Here is a 23,602-nt window from a genome sequence, read left to right on the forward strand (position 1 = left end):
ACACCACCATCCACACCAACACCCACAACACCACCCACACAAATACGCACACAAACACCACAACCCACACCAACATCCACACCCATAAAAACACCAACGCCCACGCCAACAACCACACCCATACCCAAACCAACACCTACACCACCACCCAACACCCACACTCAACATCCAATACCCACACCAATATCCATACCCAACACTCACACCCAACAACTATCCATCACCCACTCCCAACACCACCATCCACACAACCACCCACACCAACACCCACACCCATGCACAACACCCAAACTAACACCCACAATTACACAAACACCCACAACAAACCCAAAACCAACATCCTATACCCATACAAACACCCACACAATCACCCACACCCAACACCTGACACTCAGACCGAGACCCAGACCCACATTCAACACCCAACACCCACACCATAACCAACACACAACATCCACACCCACAACCAACACCCACACCCAACACTCACATCCAACACCAATACCCATACCCAGCACCCACAACCAACACCCAACACCCACACCAAACACCCATCCAACTCCCAAAACACATGCCCAACACCCACACCCAACATCCGCACCATATATCCACACCCGCACCCAACACCCAATACCCCCACAAACCCCCACACCTAACACCCAACACTCAACATACAGACATAGACCAAGACCCACACCCAACACCCACACCCAGACTCACCACCAACAACCATAACCAACACACAACATCCACAGCCACAACCAACACCCACACCAACATTCAAGTCCAACCCCAACACCAAATACTAACAGCCAACAACTACACCCAACTCCCAACACCCTCATCCAACACCCACACCCAACACAAACCCAACACCCACATTCAACACTCACATCCAACACCTACAGCCAACACCCAGACACACACCCAACACCCACACCCAAAACCTAACACTCGCATCAAACATCTGCACCCACACCCAACACCAGCACCCAACACCCAATATCCATACAAACACCTATGCCCAAACGTACACCCAAAACCCGAGACCAACACCCAGACCAAGACCCATACCTAACACTCAACACCAAATACTCAACTCCCACACCCAACACCCATAGCCAACACCCAACACCCATAACCATCACCACCCATACCTACCACCCACACCCAAATCCAACTCCCAACACACATGCCCAACACCCACACAAAACACCCACACCAAACATCCACACCCACAACCAACACCCAATACCCACACAACACCCACACCCAACACCCAGACAGAGACCAAGACACACATCCAACACCCACACCCAACACCCACACAAACACCCTCACCGAACACCCATACCCAAATGCAACTCCCAACACACATGCCAAACACCCACGCCCAATACCTCTGCCAAACACCCGCACCAAACATCCACACCCACACCCAACACCGAACACTCACATCCAATCCCAATACTCAACACTAACACCCAACAACTAGACCCAACTCCCAACACTCTCTACCAACAACCTCGCCAAACACCCACACCCAATACCCACACCCAACAGACACCCAACACACACCCCCAACACCCACAGCCAACACTCAACACCCACAGCCAACACCAATACCCAGCACTCACAACTAACACCAACACCCAACACTAATACCCAGCAACTACACCCAACTCCCAACACCCTTGCCCAACACCCACACCAAACACCCAACATTCACATCCAATACCCACACCCAACCCTCATACCCAACACCTACACCCAACTCCCAACAACCTCGTCCATCACCAACACACAGCTAACACCCACACCCAACACCCACCAAACAAAACCCAAACCCAACACCCACACCCAATAACCGACACCCAAACAGACCCATACCCAACACCCACAACCAACAGCAACAACCATAACCAACCCTCACCCATCACCCACGCCCATCCACAACCACACCCAACACCCAATACTCACACAAACACTCACACAAACACCCAAACCCAATACCCGATACCCAATACCCGACACCTAAACCCAATACCCGACACCCAACAGAGACCAACGCCCATGATTTTATTGAATGGCGGGGCAGGCTCGAGGGGCCTATTCCTGCTGCTAATTCTTATGTTCTAATATACAACATCTACATCCACAACCAACATCCACACCCAACACTCAACACCCAACACTCAACACCCAACACCCACATCCAACCCAACACCCAACACCAACAGCCACCATACAACACCCAAACCCAACTCCCAACACACATACCCAACACCCATACCCAACACCCAGACCCAACACCAACAAACATAACCAACATACAACAGCCACACCCACAACCAACCAGTACCCACATCAAACACCCAACACTCACACCCAACATCCACACCCAACACCAACAACCAACACCCAGTCCTAGACCAAACACCCAACACCCACACCAACAAACATAACCAACACACAACACCAACAGCAACACCCACAAACAATACGCAACACCCAGAATCACACCCAACACTCAACACCCACATCCAACGCCAACATTGAACACCAACACCCAACACCCACACCAATCCCAACACCCTAACATCCAATACCCACACACAATACCCATACCCAACACCCAACAACCACACCCATACCCAACTCCCGCGCCCAACACCCAGACCCAATACCCACATCCACACTCAACACCAACAAACATAACCAACACACAACATCCACACCCACAACCAATACCCACATCCAACACTCAACCCAACATCCACACCCAGCATCAACACCCAACATCAACAAACACAACCCACACAAAACATTCACACCCACAACCAACCAATACTCACATCCAACATCCACACCCACAACCAATACCCAACACCCAAATCACACCCAACACTCAACACCCAAACCCAACACCTATACCCAACACTCAACACGCATACCCAAAACCCACACGCAACACCCACACCCACACCAACCCCAACATCCAATACCCACGCACAACACCAACAGCCAACACTCAAACCCAACACACAGCACTCCCATCAAACACACACACACAAAACCCCCACACAACACCCACATCCAAAATTCACAACCAATATCCACACCCAACACCCACGCCAACAGCCAACACTCACACCGAACACCAACACTATATCAACACTCAACACTGTGCTGTGGTCTCTCAGTTCTACCCTCTAAGAGATTCCTGGACATTCAGAATGATCCAGTACCTTTCACGTGGTAGAAAATCTCACAGGACATTACATGGACAATATGGAAGACCAAGCAAGGAGTTGGGTACTAGTGACTGCAAGCGGGTTGGGATGGAAGGAGTCGGGTTATAGAAAGGGTTTGAAGAGAGGGTAGGAATGGCCCAGTGAGTGTTGAAGGGAACTTACCCAGGACATTCATCCCATCTTTGAACTCCAGGCCTTTCTTGATCATGACAGTGGGTTCGTTGGGGTCCTCGAAGGTGCCATTGATGGCCTCGAGGATGGTGTCAGTCACATTAGCCACATCCTGTTTGGTGGGGACCAGGATTTTCTTGGTAACCGTTTGTATCTAGAGGAGGGAAGTGGGGTCACATAAGCCAATGAAATAACACGTGTTAACAAGCTCAGGAAATAACATCTTCTTGGACCAGGATTTACAAAATGGTTTAGTAACATCTAGTGGCCAACCATTGGTACTGCAGCAGGACAACAACAGTAACAACAAAATGACATTTATAGAGCGCCTTTCATGTCGGGAGGACGTCCCAAAGTGCTGAACAATCAGGTGTCGGGGGCCGAACATGGGGGAGGGGTGAGCGAAGGCAGAGAGGTGGAACGGCGATCAAAGGCACAGTCGAAGAGAAGGGTCTTGAGACCGGCCTTGAAGGAGGCGAGGGAGGAAGCGAGGCGACCGTGGGATACAGTTCCAGAGTGTGGGGGCAGAGAGGCTGACACCGATTACTTGTACAGCCATGACAGCCCCAGTAACTATGGCAATCAGATATAGTTCGGTGAGCAATGGCGTGGGAAGTGGGCAAAGGGGGGAGGAGAGGTGGGCACACAACAGTCTGTCACTCTCTAGACTCAGTCAGTGAGTCTGTGGCCTTGGTCAGACGTCACTTTGGTCCTGCCGAGGTGAAGCTGGCTCTCACCTGTTGGAAACAGGCCTGGACTAGGTTTTCGGGAAAGAGATTGCGGATGAGATCGAGGAAAGCATCCAGGCTGGACACCTCCTTGTTCTTGTGGCCCTCGCCCAGCTCCTTCCTCAGGTTGGGGTTGCCGGGGTGGATGCTGAGCACCAGGATGACTCCCAGCACAGCTGCGATCACGGTGGTGGCCATGTAATAAACCATGGCACGCGTGCCCAGCCGCCCGCTGGACTTGGCATCCAGGCCTGCCAGACCTGCAGAGATCACACGCACACAGTCATCAAATCGTCAAACCGCCATTGCCATGCCTGCCCCATGGCAGTCATTACTGCCCACCCCACTCCCCACATGCCCCGCCACAACTGGGCACACAACCTGCCCCCACTGGGCTTATGCACCGCCCACCGCTTGGTACAGCTCCACCCCTGTTCGTTATCCCACATCCCATGCTGTCTCATTATATGCCCCACACCCATCCCACACATGTCCCGTCCCCGTTCATTACATGCCCAGCCTCCGACCTCTCCCCCACCCATACCCTCCCTGGACACATGCCCCAGCCTGCTCTCACCTGTTATTAAACTGGAAATGATTAAAGGAAGAATCAACATCTTGAGCATCCTCATGAGGATGTCTCCGGGGAAGCTGATCAGCATGACAACATCGGGGTGGATGGGAGAGGCGTAGCGGAGCAAACCCCCACACACCGAGCCAAGCACCACACCTGCACACAAACAGCTGTCAGAACAGCCATAGGAACACGAGTAGGCCATTCAGCCCCGCGAGCCTGTACCGCTATTGATTAAGATGATACCACCGCCCACCACACAGCCACCACCGCCCACCACAGAGCCACCACCGCCCACCACAGAGCCACCACCGCCCACCACAGAGCCACCACCGCCCACCACACAGCCTCCACCGCCCAACAAACAGCCACCACACAGCCACCACCGCCCACCACACAGCCACCACCGCCCACCACACAGCCACCGCACACCGCCCACCACACAGCCACCGCACACCGCCCACCGCACAGCCACCGCACACCGCCCACCGCACAGCCACCGCACACCGCCCACCGCACAGCCACCGCACACCGCCCACCGCACAGCCACCGCACACCGCCCACCGCACAGCCACCGCACACCGCCCACCGCACACCGCCCACCACACAGCCACCGCACACCGCCCACCACACAGCCACCGCACACCGCCCAACGCACAGCCACCGCACACCGCCCACCGCACACCGCCCACCGCACAGCCACCGCACACCGCCCACCACACAGCCACCGCACACCGCCCACCACACAGCCACCGCACACTGCCCACCACACAGCCACCGCACACCGCCCACCACACAGCCACCGCACACCGCCCACCACACAGCCACCGCACACTACACAGCCACCACCGCACACCGCACAGCCACCACCGCACACCCACCACCGCACAGCCACCACCGCACAGCCACCACCGCACAGCCACCACCGCACACCGCACAGCCACCACCGCACACCGCACAGCCACCACCGCACACCGCACAGCCACCACCGCACACCGCACAGCCACCGCACACCCGCACAGCCACCGCACACCGCACAGCCACCGCACACCGCACAGCCACCGCACACCCGCACAGCCACCGCACACCGCCCACCGCACAGCCACCGCACACCGCCCACCGCACAGCCACCGCACACCGCACCGCCACCGCACAGCCACCGCACACCCGCACAGCCACCGCACAGCCACCGCACAGCCACCGCACACCCGCACAGCCACCGCACACCAGCACAGCCACCGCACACCCACACAGCCACCGCACACCAGCACAGCCACCGCACACCAGCACAGCCACCGCACACCAGCACAGCCACCGCAACACCAGCACAGCCACCGCACACCGACACAGCCACCGCACACCAGCACAGCCACCACCGCACACCGCACAGCCACCACCGCACACCGCACAGCCACCACCGCACAGCCACCACCGCACACCGCACAGCCACCACCGCACACCGCACAGCCACCACCGCACACCGCACAGCCACCACCGCACACCGCACAGCCACCACCGCACACCGCACAGCCACCACCGCACACCGCACAGCCACCACCGCACACCGCACAGCCACCACCGCACACCGCACAGCCACCACCACAGAATGCACAACCACCACCATATGCTAAACAGCAACAACACACTACACAGCCACCACACACTACACAGCCACCACACACTACACAGCCACCACACACTACACAGCCACCACACACTACACAGCCACCACATGCCACACACCACATAGCCACCATACAGCCATCACACACCACACACTACACAGCCACCACACACCACACAGCCACACACCAGACAGCCACCACACACCACACAGCCACCACGGCACATTACAGAGCCACCACCACACACCATACAGTCACCATACAGCCACCAGCACACACCACACAGCCACCACCGCACACTACACAGCCACCACCGCACACTACACAGCCACCACCGCACACAGCCACCACCGCACACTACACAGTTACCACCACAGAATGCACAACCATCACCATATGCTAAACAGCCACCGCACACTACACAGCCACCACACACCACACACTACACAGCCACCACACACCGCACACTACACAGCCACCACACACCACACACTACACAGCCACCACTGCACACTACACAGCCACCACACACCGCACACTACACAGCCACCACACACCGCACACTACACAGCCACCACACACCGCACACTACACAGCCACCACACACCGCACACTACACAGCCACCACCACACACTACACAGCCACCACACACCGCACACTACACAGCCACCACCACACACTACAGTTACCACCACAAAATGCACAACCTCCACCATATGCTAAACAGCCACAACACACTACACAGCCACCACCAAACACTACGCAGCCACCACCACACATTACACAGCCTCCACATACACGAAGCAGCCACCATTACACACTACACACCCACCACCATATGCTTCACAGCCACAACACACTATACAGCCGCCATCACACATTACACAGCCACCACCACACAGCCACCACCACACACTATGTAGGCATCATCACACACTGCACAACCACCACCACACACTACACAGCCACAGCAACACATTAAACAGCCAAAACACACTACGCAGCCACAACACAGCCATCACCACATACTACACAGCCCCCACCACACACTACGCAGCCATCACCACACACTACGCAGCCAAACCCACACGCTACACAGCCATCAAACACTACACAGCCACAACACACTACACAGCCTCCACCCCACACAGCTGCCACCACACATTAAACAGCCACAACAGACTACACAGGCACCACCGCTCACTACACAGCCACCAGCAAACACGACATAGGCACCACCATGTTCTACACAGCCACCCCCACACAATACACACCCACCACCATACACCACACAGCCACAACACACTACACAGCCATCAAAACACACTACACAGCCACAACACACTACACTCTACACAGCACAATGCGACACACAACACAGCACAACAACAACAACAAGATTCCATTTATTGAGCGCCTTTCACGTCGGGAGGACTCCCAAGGCGCTGTACAGTTGGGTCAGGATCCGAGCATTGGGGGTAAAATGTCAGGGGAGGGAAGGGAAGGAGCGAGGAGGGGATAGAGTGTCGAGAGGGGAGCTGAAGGCACAGTTAAAGAGCACAGCACGATACAGCACACCATGGACACGTTATAAACATGCATGTAGTTTGCGTATGCGGTGGTGGGGGATAGGGAGTGTCGCACCCAACACGGTGAGTGTGAGCAGTAGGTTTTTCTGCAGATTCGCTAGAATCCTTCTCCATATGGGCTTTTTCTGGAATTCCTCAGGCATCATGTGACTGTCGGTTATCCGCACTTCCACTTGTTTCGGCATCTCGACGGCACTGGCTGCAAATGGAGAGAGAGCGAGAGAGAGACGGTTATCACTGCAATGGGCAGCCCCCAAAAAATAGCAGAACAGCTGGCTGTTGAAGTGTGAATTAGGGCGAAACTTAGGGTGGAACCCAGTTGTTAGTTGATTGGCGGATCGCCAATAACCCCTTCAAAAAAATAAAGTATTACGAATTTGGTCACTCAATCCTCGGCTGTCTGTGGGACGCTGCTCTGTGCACTTAGCTGCCGCGTTTCGCCATACTGAAGGGTGACAGTCCACACCTCCACACCTGTCCGGTGTATCACTCTGTGCTGGGGTGACCTCACTGCTGGCTCTTACTGGCCTCCAAAGCAGAGCCAAAGTCAAACCCACAATGGCCAACTTTAGCCAACAAGGGCTGGGCTACCAGGGGGCTGGGATTGGCTGGGGAGATTACCCCTATTACCCCAATCCCACCCCCCCCACCACGGTTGTTGATTATGGCACGGGCCCCTATTATCACCGATGCTAATTTGGAAAGTCCCAATTCCATGAGTCCTGTAGCTTAGTGGTTAGAGCACTCGCCTAGACTCATAAGTGAGAGGACCTGGGTTCGATTCCCGGGCAGGGCGAAATGTTGGACAAGTTTCCTTACTCCACATGCCTCTGTTTACCTAGCAGTAAGCAGGAAGCGGATCTCTTTTCTGGGGGTAATAATCCGGTCAAAAAAAAAGTTTGGGGTCACTCAATTCACAACTGTTTATGGAACGCTGCTGTGCGCCATTGGCTGCCGCGTTTCGCCCACAAAATATACAGTCAATTCACTTTACAGTATATTCTGCACTTTGAGAGGTCTCAAAGATATGATAATGCGCTGTATGATATATTATATAATATAATAATAATATATAATAATGCAATGATTATTGCTATTATTATGGAGTTCCTGGTAAAATATGTGCTGGAGTGATTGATCTACACTTCTCTGGTTCCTGTCATTTGATGCTTCATTCACTCAATGTCTCTCTCCCTCTGCCAAATCCCGATTATCAAATACAGCACAGCACAGCGGAAATCAGACCTGCACGCCCTACACCCACACATCCATCCCCACACACAAACACACATCCCCACACACACACATCTTAAATTTTAAACCAGCAAAATTGCCCCACTTATATAGGGTGACCAAAACGTCCTGAAGCTACCCTATTATCTAAAAAAAATCATAATTTTTTAAAGACTTGTAGACATTGCAATTGTATTACAACTTTTTGGTCACCTTCCACATAGGAACATAGGTACAGGACTAGACCATTCAGCCCTTCAAGTCTGTTCCACCATTTTATTAGGTCATGGCTGATCTACACCTTAACTCCATTTACCCACCTTTGCCCATATCTCTTGATACCCTGACCTAACAAAAATCTATTCACTGCAGTCTTGAAAATATGAGAGACGCTACCCTTTGTGTGTGAAAAATATAATAATAATAATCCTTGCATTTGATATAGCGCTTTTCACGTCTTCTCGACATCTCAAAGCGCTTCACAGAATATACTGTAAAGTGAATTGACTGTATATTTGTGGGCAAACGCGGCAGCCAATTGCACACAGCAATGTCCCACAAACAGCCGTGGGTTGAAAATGACCAATTTATTATTGTTTTGTTTTTCTGGAGGGATTATTATTAGGCTCTGTGTGGAGTAAGGAAACTTGCCCAAGGTTTCGCCCTCTGCCGGGAATTGAACCCAGGTGTCTCGCTTGCAAGGCAAGTGCTCTAACCACTGAGCTACAGGACTCCACAGGAGGCATTTGGAGGAGCCACAGGACTCCTCCAAATGCTTCCTGACTACATTCCTAAATGGCTTAGCTCTAATTTTAAGATTCAATTCATAATGTGGGACTTCAGGCTCAGCTCATTAACCCAGAATATAATATTCCTTTATGTTCAATCTATTCTATAGGTAAAATCTTGTAACTTAGTGGTTAGAGTATTCGTAAGCAAGAGAACCTGAGTTCAATTTCTGGGCTGAATACTGGGCAAGTTTCCGTACTCCACACGCCTCTGCTTACTTATCAGTAAGCAGGAGCTCGATTGTTAACTGTATGGCAGATCGCTTTTCCGACGGTAATAATGCCTTCAAAAATAAATAAATAACAATACGGTCACTCAATGCACGACTGTTTGTGGGACGCTGCTGTAGACAATTGGCTGCTGTGTTTCGCCCACAAAATATGCAGTCAATTCACTTTACAGTATATTCTGTGATGCACTTAGGACATCTTGAAGACTTGATAATGCGCTGTATCAAATACAAGGATTACTATTATTATCATTATTGTTATTCCCCATTCTCCAGGCCAGACAGTTGCGGAGAATCCAGGCTCCGCTTCACACAGTCACAATGTAAAATGGACGATGGAGACGAAGATATGCAACAAGTACTAACAAGAGCGCTCATTACCGCAGCACAAGGCTGCACAGAAACACTGGAAGCACTCTTCAAAATAGCTTTTAATTGCTTCTCACGGAGCCCACACTCACTGACAGGAATTATACAGGCATTCCCTCACTCAATCACCACTTGTTCTGCACAATATAAAACCTGGGAGGCTCCAGGGTTCAGAGAATTAATACTCAGGCTGTGTGTGTGTAGACATTACCTCAAGCAACGCCGGGCTCACAACTCAGTATGTGTAAGGTTACAGGCAGCGCAAGGAAACAGGATCCGCGGGTCACAACAACAACAACAAATTGCACAGCGCATTTCACGTCGGGAGGACATCCCAAGTCGCTGGACAGTCAGGGATTTGGACCTGAGCTGGCAGTTGGGATCAGGAGGGGTGAAGGGCAGGAAGGGTGTGGGTAGAAGGGTGACCGAAGGCACGGACGAAGAGGATGGTCTTGAGACGGGCGTTGTAGGAGTCAAGGGAGGGAGCAAGGCGAAGGGATGGTGTTCCAAATAGTGGGGACAGAGAGAGTGAAGGCCCGACCGCCAATGGTGAGGTGAGCCGGGCAGGAGACTTGGAGCAGGCTGGGATGAACAGAGGGAGCGGACAGATTGATATGGGGTTGGCAGGTCACAGAGGTAGGAAGGAGCAAGGCTGTGGACAGCTTTGAGTGTGAGGATGAGGAATTTGAACTGTATCCTCTGGAAGCTGGGCCTCTTGATTTCAAAGAACGCACACATTATGCAATAAGCAAACAGTCGTGGATTGAGTGACCAACTTAATATTATTTTTTTTTGAAGTATTATTACCCCCGGAAAAGTGATCCGCTAATCGAATAACAACCGGGTTCCTACTTACTGCTAGATAAACAAAGACGTGTGGAGTAAGGAAACTTGTCTAAGGTTTCGCCCCATCCGGGAACTGAACCCAGTCCTCTCGCTTGCAAGGCGAGTGCTAAACACTACAGGACTCCACAAAATGAAAGAGATGCAGGGGATGTTAGTGCAATTATCCTTTCCTTACTCTCAGTATGAGGTGAGCTAGAAGGATAGATATTTTCCTTAGAGCAAAGAAGGTTGATGGGAGATATAACAGAGGTGTTCAAAATTATGAGAGGGTTTGATAGAGTAGACAGGGAGAAACTGTTTCCCCTATTGAGTGGGTCAGTGACCACAGTACACAGATTTAAGATAAATAGCAAAAGAACCAGTGCGAAGATGAGGAGAATTTCTTTAGCCAGAGAGTTGTTACAGTCTGGAATGCATTGCCTGAAAGGGTGGTGGAAGCAGATACGATAATAGCTTTCAAAAGGGAATTGGATAGGTCATTAAAAAGGAAACATTTGCAGGGCTACGGGGTAAGAGATGGGGAGTGGAACAAGTTAGATAACTCTTTCAAAGAGCCGGCACACGCATGATGTGTTGAATGACCTCCTTCTGTGCTGTACGATTCTAGGATTTTATGCTAACGTTTCTTAGTCCGATCTGAAGATACGGTGTGGTTTCCCCACTGAGAAGCGGGCATGAGGAGTAGACTTTTCGTTGAGCTAATCAACCGTTCAAAACCCCTGGACAAATGTCTGCTTGAGGATGTTACAGGGATCGGCATAGAGTGAGACAGACAGGCAAAACTCCACAGGGACAAGGATTTCTGTGATACTGGAGCTGGAGTACATTTTGTATATTGAGGATTGGGGATTGAGAGAAGAGCCTGGAGTAAACAACAAAACAAATTTTCACGTCGGGAGGTCGTCCCAAGGCACTGGACAATCAGGGATTTGGACCCAAGCTGAGGATTGGCATCAGGAGGGATGGAAGGCGGGAAGGATAGGGGTAGGAGGGTGGCTAAAGGCGTGATGGAAGAGGAGGGTCTTGCGACATGGCCTTGAAGGAGGCAAGGGAGGGAGCAAGGTGAAGGGACTTTGGGATGGAGTTCCAAAGAGTGAGGGCAGAGAGGTTGAAGGGAGTTGCAGAATGGGTTAATCAGTTCCCTGTGAGAACTCCTGTCAAAGCACCATATGCCTCAGCAACTCTGTTATAGCATTGAATCCTCTGCTGCTCAAACAAGCGTTAATCTAAACACACGTTGTATTACTTCATGCCGATCAGAAATCAGACAAAAGCGGATTGAAGGATGCGGAGCCTGTGCTGGGAGTGAGCCACATTGTTACGATGGGCTGCTCCTCCTAGCACCACACATTGAGCCATTGGGGCTACTGGCCACTAAAGACCTGGCTTACACACAGGGTGAGTAATTGCTTTGTCCTGGAAGCCCGGTGTCATTTTCCGTTACTGACCCATGGCAGCGCACACAGTAAAGTGGACGCACAGGCAAGAGGCAGAATCCTGCAGAATGTCATAATAATAATAATTATCCTTACATTTGATTTAGCGCCTTATCACAGTTCCGAGACATCCCAAAGCGCTTCACAGAATATATGACAAACTGAATGGACTGTATTTTTTGTGGGCGAAACTCGGCAGCCAATTGCGCACAGCAGTGTCCCACAAACAGTCGTGGATTGAGTGACCAAATTATTATTTTTTTTTGAAGGGACTATTACGCCCGGAAAAATGATCCGCCAATCAACTAACAACCGGGTTCCTACTTACTGTCAGGTAAACAGAGGCGTGTGTACTAAGGAAACTTGTCTAACATTTTGCCCTAGCAGGAATTGAACCCTCTCGCTTGTGAGGCTATCAGCCTAACCATTGAGCTACAGGACTCCACAGGTCATGAGCCGAGACGGGGAGGGGGGGGGAGGGAGAGCGAAGCTTCATTAATGCAATACTGAGGTCTTTGTGTTCAAAGCTCAATCCGTCAATTTCTCCAACAAACATTGTCTGAATTCCAACATCTGCTGCAGGTCACATATTTGCCATTTTGATGGCAATAAATCCAAGCACACGGTGTTGGGGTGATAGTATCCACCCCAGAGCCCCACTGTGAGGCCAGAGCCCCGCGGCACAGGGTTGGTTAGTGCTCGGGTTCACATCCCACCGTGTGGAGTGGTTTATAGCCCAGCTCGCTGTATGTTCACCACACTGAATTCAGGGCTCATGAGGACTAACAATTAACAGGTGCAGATAATAATAATATAATAATCCTCTCATTTGATATAGTGTCTTATCATGTCGTTGAGACATCTTAATGCGCTTCACAAATGTGACCAAATCATTGAGGGTTTTTCTTTAAGAGATTATTACCCCTGGAAAGCGATCTGCCAATCATCTAACATCTGGAATCCTGCTTACTGCTAGGTAAACAGAAGCATGTGGAGTAAGGAAACTTGCCTAAAGTTTCGCCCCGCCCAGGAATCAAACCTGGGTCCTCTCGCTTACGAGGTGAGTGCTCTAGCCACTGAGCTATAGGACTCCACTCTACAGGAGATCAAATGGGCCGAAGGGCCTTCGTCACCTAACCTCTTGTCCGATCCTGTGAATATCTCAGCAGAGGGAGTCTTGGTTCACTTTGTCTCTTTTTTTTGAGCCCAGCCGGGTATCTGACACACACAGAAACCGATCACCGTGCTTAAGAGTCTCCAAACCAAAGTGAGAATTCCATGCATCGCATATGCACATGGATATCCCAGAGACAGACTGTTGGAATGGTGTACACACTCTCTCCTTGGAGGAGCGCATCCTGCTTATCTAAGTCAGGAAAGTATTCGGCCCAGGTTGGCAAGAGCCAAGGTTTGGGGACCCCAGAGTGTTAAGTTGCTTTACAAATGTAATTTGTCGTTGTTGGAGTAACTGCTGGAGTTTAACCAGCTAAAATCACATGGCTTGCCATTGATATTGCTGTCTGGCAAGCTTTCCCGCTGATTGTCCAGCTGGGACCACCCTTCCCATTAGGGCTTTAGCTTGCAGGGTTAACAGGAGCTGAGTGGGATGATGATTCCCTGCTCCCAGTGACTGGTCTGCCCTTCCAGGTTCAGTGATGAGCCAGACTGGACTGTGCTGTCATCAGCAGTGCTCTGGAATACTGCAGACCCTTCTGGTTCAAGAACCGGACTACTGAGATTCTGATATTCCATTGCCAGCTTCCAGGTATTTTTATTGCATGCATGACGTACGCACAGCTAAATAATCCAGACACATCAGTGACAGGAATAGCACCACCTCACACCTCCCCTTCACTATTTCTCTTATCAAGTAAATACTTGAATAACAAGCCTCTCTACACATCTCACAGCACTTCACAGGCAATTACTGAAAAGTGTAGTGACTGTATTTATCATGGTGTTAGCGACGTCTTGTGGCCACGACAGGTACTGCAGGTTCCTCACTGAGGAACAGACATAGTTATATTTGTATACATACATTCACAGATATACTCGCTCACAGTCACACACACACACAGTCTCACACACGCACAGCCAATTTAGGTACAATAATGTCCCACAGCCATGAAGTGAACGACCCCTTTGATCAGTCTGACTCTCCAAGTCCTGCCAATTAGCCAGGCTGGGCTGTGCTGGGTTGTGCTGTCATCAGCAGTTCCCTGGAGTCCTGGGGACCTGCCCTGCTCAGGAATGCGAGAGAGAGAGAGAGACTGCCACAGAGGGTAGGCTCAATTCTGACATTCCTCGTCACCTTAGAGGCAGCTGAGACCCAAGAAGACCCCTCGTCACAGGGGTCAGACAGCTCATTATGGACACACAGACCAAGTATACCTATAGGGAAATCACTCCTCGCCCATTCCTTACATGTAATGATTGTAGTTATTGGGAGAGAATTGCCTCCAGCCATCGTGGAAACTACATACGGATTGGAATTTATATTGGCTAATTTACAGAACTCTATTAAAATTGCAGAGCTAATCTATTTCAGAACATAAGAAGATCAAGGACCACAAAGTTCGCCTTCCACCATCCTGACAGTCGCTTCACATGTCGTGTCCCGAACTATAAACTGTTTCTAGAGATATTATTTTCTAACAGAAATCTATCTAATTTGTTTTTGCAACAAACAACACTTTCTGCTTCCAGCGTCTCCCTACGGCTCCTGTTCCATAAATTTACTACTCACTCACTGAAGTAGTGTCTCCGCAGTTTTCTTGTGAATTTACCCCCTTCCTACAGTTGAATGTGAGCAAGACTGAGGTCCTCCTGATTGACTCGCACCAGCGCCTCTGCACCTCAGGCTCTAGCAGCATCAACCTCCATGGTTGCACACTACAACTCACCAGCCAGTCAGGAACCTCGGTGTCTTGTTCGACCCTCAACTGTCGTCTCCCTCACATCCAAGCCATGACCCGCTCTGCCTTCCCTCACCTCCGTAACATCGCCCGACTCCGCCACTACCTCACCGCTCAGGCGCTGAAACTCTTGTTCATGTCTTCATCGCCTCCAGGCTCGACTATGCAAACGCCCTGCTTGTCAGCCTTCCCAACTCCTCCCTCCACAGGCTGCAGATAATCCAGAACTCTGCAACACGTGTCCTCTCCCGCACCGAACTCCGTGATCCCATCTCCCCCATTCTCACCCGACTCCATTGGCTCCCTATCCTTCAGAGGATCCAGTTCAAGATCTTGGTCCTCACCTACAAAGCCCTCCAGGCTCAACTATGGACTGTGGGATTCGGGGCGAGCAATCAGGACAGAGTGGAGGTGGAGCCGGGGCCTAGCGATCAGCATAAAAGTAGCGGCTGCGGTAAAGCTGGTGTCGGAGCAACGAAAAAAAAGAAAAAGTGACGTTGGTGTGACAGCCGAACCAGGGACAAACCCGGCAACTTCATCTGCAACAAGTGTCTGCATCTCATGAAGCTTCAGCTGAGAGTAGCTGAGCTGGAAGCCGAGGTGCAGACACTGCGCTCCATCAGGGACAGTAAGAGGTTCTGGACAGTATGATGGAGGAAACCATCACTCCCCTGAGACTTGGGAGATGCTTGCATCCGGTTACTGCTCAGGGACAGGATAGTTTTATCAGTCCTGCAGATAATGGGACTCCTGAGAGAGGGGTGATGGAGACTTGGGCTTCAAACTTGTTCAATGGATGTGAGTATTTGATGGACCAGACACCTCAGGAGGTGGTCACCCCACCCCACACACCGAGGGTTCAGACAGAAAGTGACTGGGTGACTGTCCGGCATGGTAGGAAGAGGGGACGGGCTGGGCAGAATGTCCCCAATAATGTAGCACTCTCAAACCGTTACTGACCATTGAGAGTGTTTATTTCTCCAAGGAGGACAGTAAAAAACGATTTGTTGAACAGGGGGACATAGGTAACAGGAGCAATGCTGTTGTCATAGGGGATACAACAGTGAGAGGTATAGACAGATGTTTCTGTAACAGAAGATGGGAGTCAAGGATGGTATGCTGCCTCCCTGCTGCAACAGTCTTAGACATCGTGGAACGGGTGCATAAAATTCTTCAGGGGAAAGGAGAACATCCAGAAGTGGTGATCCAGGTGGGGATCCATGATATTGGTTAAAAAAAGTGGCTTTTGATATTCACCCACTCTACAGGGTGAATATCAAAAGCTGGGGAAAATACTAAAGAATAGAACATCCAAGGTGGTGATCTCTGGATTACTCCCTGTGCCTCGGGCAAATAAGTATCATAATGGCAGGATCAAGCATATGAATGCTTGGCTGGAGAAATGGTCCAGAAAAAAGGGCTTCAGGTTTCTGGATCATTGGGAACAGTTCTGGGGCAGGTGGGACCTGTACCATGTGCATGGGTTGCACCTAAACAGGGCTGGGGCGAATGTGCTTGCAGACGGGCTATCTTATGCTGTTGGGGAGGATTTAAACTAGTTTTGAGGGGAGAAGGTAATGCAAAAAACGAAGATCCTAGAAAATGGAGGAATAAAACGGGGGAAGCGCAGAACAGGTCAAGTCGGTCTTGGAGTGCATGGCCTAAATGCACGGAGTTTAGCAAACAAATGGTGAGCTGCAGCTCAAGTGGTCATAGGGGAATACGCTGTAGTAGCAGTAACAGAGACTTGGCTCAAACAAGGACAGGAATGGGAGCTGAATATTCCTGGTTATGATTTATTCAGGAGGATAGGGAAGGAAAAAAGGAGGGGGTGTGGCAATGTTAATCAAGGATACGGTTATAGCCGTTGAAAGGGTCGAGGTGCTGGAGGGCCCCAAAACGGAATCTATCTCGTTAGAGTTACGGAACAAAGAAGGAGCTGTTACGCTGGTCGGGGTATACTATAGACCACCATATAGTGGGAAGGAAATAGATGAGCAGATCTGCAAGCAGATCTCAGACAGATGCAAGGCCAATAGAGTCGTGATAATGGGGGACTTTAATTATCCCAACATAGACTGGCAAAACAACAGTGCAAAGGGAAAGGAGGGGGAAAGGTTCCTAAAATGCATACAGGACAACTTTCTTGATCAGTATGTTTCCAGCCCAACAAAAAAGGAAGCAGTGCTAGATCTAGTTCTTGGGAATAAAGTAGGGCAAGTGGAGCAGGTTTCAGTGGGAGAGCATCTGGGCAATAGTGATCGTAACATCATTAGATTCCGAGTGCATATGGAAAGAGACAAGAAACCATCTAACCATATCTTCATCTAAGGTGAAGATACTCAACTGGAAGAGGGCAAAATGGACGTCGCCAAGGTGGACTGGAAAGAACGATTGGCAGGTAAAACAACTAAAGAGCAGTGGTAAGTCTTCAAGAATGAGATAGCTCGGGGACAGAATAAATACATTCCCACGCAAGGGAAAAGTAGGACTTCCAAACCTCCCTGGATGACGAAGGTAATTGTATCTAGAATGTAAAAAGGAGGCGTATGACAAATATCAAACCCAAGATACAGAAGACAACCAAATAGAATACAGGAAGTCAGAAGAGGTTTGAAAACGGAAATAAGAGGGGCAAAAAGATTATACGAAAAAAGGTTAGCGGGTAACATTAAAGGGAATTCTAAAATATGTTACAAACATATCAAGAAAAAAAGGTTAGTCAAAGGTAGGATGGGGCCAATTAAGGACCAAGGGGAAATCTTACTGTGGAGGCAGAGGCCATGGCTGATGAATACTGAATGAGTACTTTGCATCTGTCTTCACAAAATAAGTGGATGCACCAAATGCCGCAGTATCGGAGGAGAGGGTAGAGGAAATGGAGAGGATAAGTAAAAACAGAGAGGAAGGACTGAAAAGGTTGGCTGCGCTGAAGGTAGATAAGTCGCCCGGTCCGGGCGGGATGCAACCAAGGTTACTATGGGAGGCACGGGTACAAATAGCAGAGACTTCATCTACAAATTTTCAAACTTTGTTGGACACAGGAGTGGTGCCCGAGGACTGGAGAGTGGCCAATGTGACTCCTCTGCACAAAAAGGGACAGAAGGACAAACCTGGGAACTACAGGCCAGTCAGCCTAACATCAGTAGTGGGGAAACTCCTGGAGACTATAATCTGAGACAGAATAAATCTTCACTTAGAAGAATATGGGTTAATTAGGGACAGCTAACACGGATTTGTTAAAGGCAAGTCTTGTCTAACAAATCTAATAGAATTTTTTGATGAGGTAACGGAGAGGGTGGATAAAGGAAGTGCAGTTGATGTAGTTTATATGGACTTTCAAAAGGCATTTGACAAAGTGCCACATCAAAGACTTGTAAGAAAGATAGAAGCCCATGGTATAAAAGGGACAGTGGCAGCGGATCCAGATCTGGCCGGGGACAGAAAGCAGAGAGTTGTGGTGAACGGCTGCTTTTCTGACTGGAGGGAAGTGTACAGTGGGATCCAGGGATCGGTATTAGAACCACTGCTCTTCTTAATATACATAAATGATCTGGACTTGGGTATAGCAAGTACCATTTCCAAGTTTTCAGACGACACAAAGTTAGGTAGGGTGGTAACCAGTGAGAAGGATAGAGCCGACTGCAGGAAGACATAGACAGAATGGTAAAATGGGCGACACATGGCAGAGGAGTTTCAATGTGGAGAAATGTGAGGTTATGCATTTTGGTAGAAAGAATGAGGGGAGCAATATAGGCGGTAATACAATCTTAAGGGGGGTGACAGAACAGAGAGACCTGGGGGGGGGGCAGGAAAGTAAATCCTTGAAGGTGGCAGGACAGGTAGATAAAGCGGTAAAAAGAGCATATGGGATACCAGGCTTTATAAATAGGGGCATAGAGTACAAGAGTCAAGAGGTTATGATTAACCCATATAAAACACTGGTTAGGCCTCAGTTAGAATACTGCGCCCAGTTCTGGGCCCCACACTATAGGAAGGATGTTAAGGCATTGGAAAGGGTGCAGAGGAGATTTACGAGAATGGGACCAGGAATGAGGGACCTTGATGATGAGAAAGACTGGAGAGGCCGGGATTATTCTCATTGGAGCAGAGAAGGTTACGAGGACCTGATAGAGGTCTTCAAAATCATGAGGGGATTTGATAGGTTAGAAAGGGAAAAACTGTTTCCACTGGTGGGTGTGTCGGTGACTGGAGGTCATTGATTCAAAATAGTCTCTAAAAGAAGCAGCGAGTTGTTCGAATCTGGAACACATTGCCTGAAACGGTGGTGGAGGCCGATTCGATAACTACTTCAAAAATGCGGTGGACGGGTATTTGAGGAGGACGACTCTGCAGGTTTATGGGGAAAGGGCTGGGGAGTGGGATTGACATTATATTGCTCTTTCAAAGAGCCAGCACAGACTCGATGGGCCGAATGGCCTCTTTTTGTGCTGTACAATTCTATGATTCTATGATATGCAAACTCCCTGCTTGTCGGCCTCCCCAACTCCTCCCTCCACAGGCTGCAGATAATCCAGAACTCAGCAGCCCGCGTCCTCTCCCGCACCAAATTCTGTGACCCCATCTCCCCCACTCTCGCCCGATTCCATTGGCTCCCTATCCTGCAGAGGATCCAGTTCAAGATCCTGGTCCTCACCTATAAAGCCCTCAATGGTCTCGCCCCACCGTACCTCTGTGACCTCCTAACCCCCTACCAACCCACCCGTTCCCTCCGCTCAACATTCTCTTCTCAGGTATGAACATACCCAGTTTATCTAATTGCTTCTTGTAGTCCAGTCCCTCCATCCCCTCAATCATTTTTGGATTACAACACAATAATATAATAATACATTTGATACAGAGCTTTACCGCCTCGTCGAGATGTCACAACACACTTCACGGGATTTACAGCAAAATGTAGTGACCGTGTACTTTGAAGCCAAACGCGGCAGCCAATTTGCACACAGCAACATCTAAGCAAATAGCCACGAAGTGAGTGAACGACTTTACCTTTGCTTGCAAGGCGAATGAGCTAACTACTGCGGGATGCCAGAGGGTGTGGGATTTCACTCGCTCAACGCATCTCGCTATCTCTGCCAAATCTCAGATTATCAAGAACAAACTCGACATTACTCAGCTAATTTGCGGCACGCCCTGCATCTCACCACACACACACATATCTTCACCACACACACACACACACACACACACACATCCTCACACACACACATATATCTTCACACACACATATCCTCACATCCTCACACACACACACATCCTCACACACACATACACACATCCTCACACAAACACACATCCTCACACATCCTCACACACACACATCCTCACACACACCCTCACACATCCTCACACACATACACCCTCACACACACACATCCTCACACACACACATCCTCACACACACACATCCTCACACGCCTGATAATAATCCCTCAAAAAAAAAAAAATTGGTAATTTCAATCCACGGCTGTTTGTGGGACATTGCTGTGCGCAATTGGCTGCCGCGTTTCGCCCACAAGTACACAGTCAATTCACTTTATAGTCTATTCTGTGAAGCGCTTTGAGACGTCTCGGAGACGTGAAAAGCGCTACATCAAATGCAAGGATTATTATTATTATTCCCCCCACACACACAAATAAACAGCCTCACATACACACATATCCGTACGCACACACATATTCTGACACACACACACATATCCGCCCCCCCATACATCGCCACACAAACACACATCCCCCCCACACATCCCCCCACACACACACACATCTCCACACACAAGCACACACAAATCCCCCTACCCCACACACACACACATTCCCCCCCCACACACATCCCACACACACACACACCCACACACACCCACCCCCCACACACAAACACATCCCTCCCACACACACACACACACACACATCCCCACACACACACATCCCCCCCCACACACACACCACATCCACCCCCCACACACAGAACCCCCCCACCCACAATCAACCAGTGCAAATGGGATAAATTGAAACAGCAAAATCGCTTCCACTTATATATAGGAACCTGGTGACAGGAGGAGATCATTCAGCCCCTTGAGCTTGTCCAGCCATTCTATAAAGTCATGGCTCATCTGCACCTCAACCCCAATTACCCACTCTTGCCCCAAAAACCTTATAATAATAATAATAATCCTTGCATTTGATATAGCGCTTTTCATGTCGGGAGGACGTCCCAAAGCGCTTCACAGAACACACTGTAAAGTGAATTGACTGTATATTTATGGGCGAACGCGGCAGCCAATTGCGCACAGCAATGTCCCACAAACAGTCGTAGATTGAAAATGACCAATTTATTATTGTTTTTGGTTTTGGAGGGATTATTATTAGGCTCTGTGTGGAGTAAGGAAACTTGCCCAAGGTTTTGCCCTCTGCCTGGAATTGAACTCAGGTCTCTCACTTGCAAAGCGAGTGCTCTAACCACTGAGCTACAGGACTCTGAATACCCTTAATACCCTGACCTAACAAATGTCTCGGGCGAAATGTTGGGCAAGTTTCTTTACTCCACACACCTGTTTATTTAGCAGTAAGTAGGAACCTGGTTGTTAGTTGATTGGCGATCACTTTTCTGGGGTAATAATTTCTTCAAATTTATTTAAAAAATAATATTGGGAGCAAAGGCAGAAGAGCGTGGGGCGGGGGGAGAGCGCGGGGTGGGGGGAAGAGAGCGGGGTGGGGGGAGAGCGCGGGGCGGGGGGGGGGAGAGCGTATGGCGGGGGGAGAGCGTGGGGTGTGGGGGGGAGGAAGTGACGTGGCGGTGCGATTCACAAAGTGACGTTATAAATAAAAAAAAGCAACAACAACAATGTCCTGGCAGCCGCTGGCACTGCCATCCTGGCCATGACCTGGGAGGCTGAGCCTGAGGGCTGATGCTGACTCGCTGATCGCTCGCTCCCGGTCTGTGGATGCACGTTTTGGCTGCCGCCCCGACCCGAGCCTCCCCCTCCCCCTCCACTCCAAATGCCTCTTCTCCCACCTCCCCCTCTATGTCTCTCCACCCACCCCCCTCTATCCGCTACTCCCCCTCTGTCATTCTCTCCCACCGCCCTCCCCACCTTCTCTCTCTCTCTCCTCGACCCCATCACCACTTCCCTCTGCTCCAGCCTGGGCATCCTCCGCCCGGCCCATCGTGGCTCCCGGCAATGGCTGTCCCAGAGCAGCGACTTCAAGTGTCCCATCACTCACTCCCTCCGCTCAAACCGCCTCCTTAAGGCAAACCCAACTCCCCCCTCCCTCATACATACCCTCCCCAACTCTCCACTCATACCACTCTCCACAACCCTCTCTCCTGTACATCCCCAAATCCTCTCCGCATCACTCTCTCCTCCCTTTCCACCCTCCTGCAAATCCACCCACATTTCCCTCCAAAACGTCCGTTCCCTCTCAAATAAAGCCCTCACCATCCACGACCTCATCGTGGACGAGCTCACTCATTCTTAGGCTCACCGAAACCTGGTTTTCCCCCTATGACCCCGTCCCCTAGTGGGAGCCTCCCCTCCAGGCTACACCTTCCACCATATCCCCTGTCCATATCAGCGTGGCAGTGGGGTGGCCTTCATTTCCAAAGCTTCCCTCGGTCTCACCCCCTACTCCTCTGGCTGCTTCCCCTCCTTCAAGCACCTCTTCCACCCTTCTCTCCCATTGAAAATCTCCTTGTCTACCGCCCCCTAAGCCCCCCGGCTCCTTCCACACAATCATCTCTACTCTCCTCTCTTCCCTGTCCTTCTGCTCCGAGCGCCTGCTCATAATTGGAGATTTCAACCTCCACCTAAACTCCCCTTGC

At 50.5% G+C, this 23,602-nt stretch overlaps 1 protein-coding gene across 1 annotated transcript in view; it reads right to left on the minus strand.

Moving 5' to 3' along the window:
* slc1a2b (solute carrier family 1 member 2b) overlaps positions 1-23,602 on the minus strand; it is a 53,019-nt gene that overhangs the window by 11,482 nt on the left and 17,935 nt on the right. Inside the window, exons 2-5 of the mRNA XM_042341423.1 lie at positions 7,998-8,141; positions 4,731-4,883; positions 4,163-4,413; positions 3,417-3,579 (exon numbers count right to left, since the gene is read on the minus strand). Coding sequence (XP_042197357.1) covers positions 3,417-3,579; positions 4,163-4,413; positions 4,731-4,883; positions 7,998-8,127 — 697 coding nt within the window. The 5' untranslated portion in view covers positions 8,128-8,141. The remainder of the gene's footprint in view (positions 1-3,416; positions 3,580-4,162; positions 4,414-4,730; positions 4,884-7,997; positions 8,142-23,602) is intronic.

This window comes from Callorhinchus milii, unplaced genomic scaffold, assembly GCF_018977255.1.
Source record: "Callorhinchus milii isolate IMCB2004 unplaced genomic scaffold, IMCB_Cmil_1.0 Scaffold17, whole genome shotgun sequence".
In the NCBI taxonomy this organism is placed as follows: Eukaryota; Metazoa; Chordata; class Chondrichthyes; order Chimaeriformes; family Callorhinchidae; genus Callorhinchus; species Callorhinchus milii.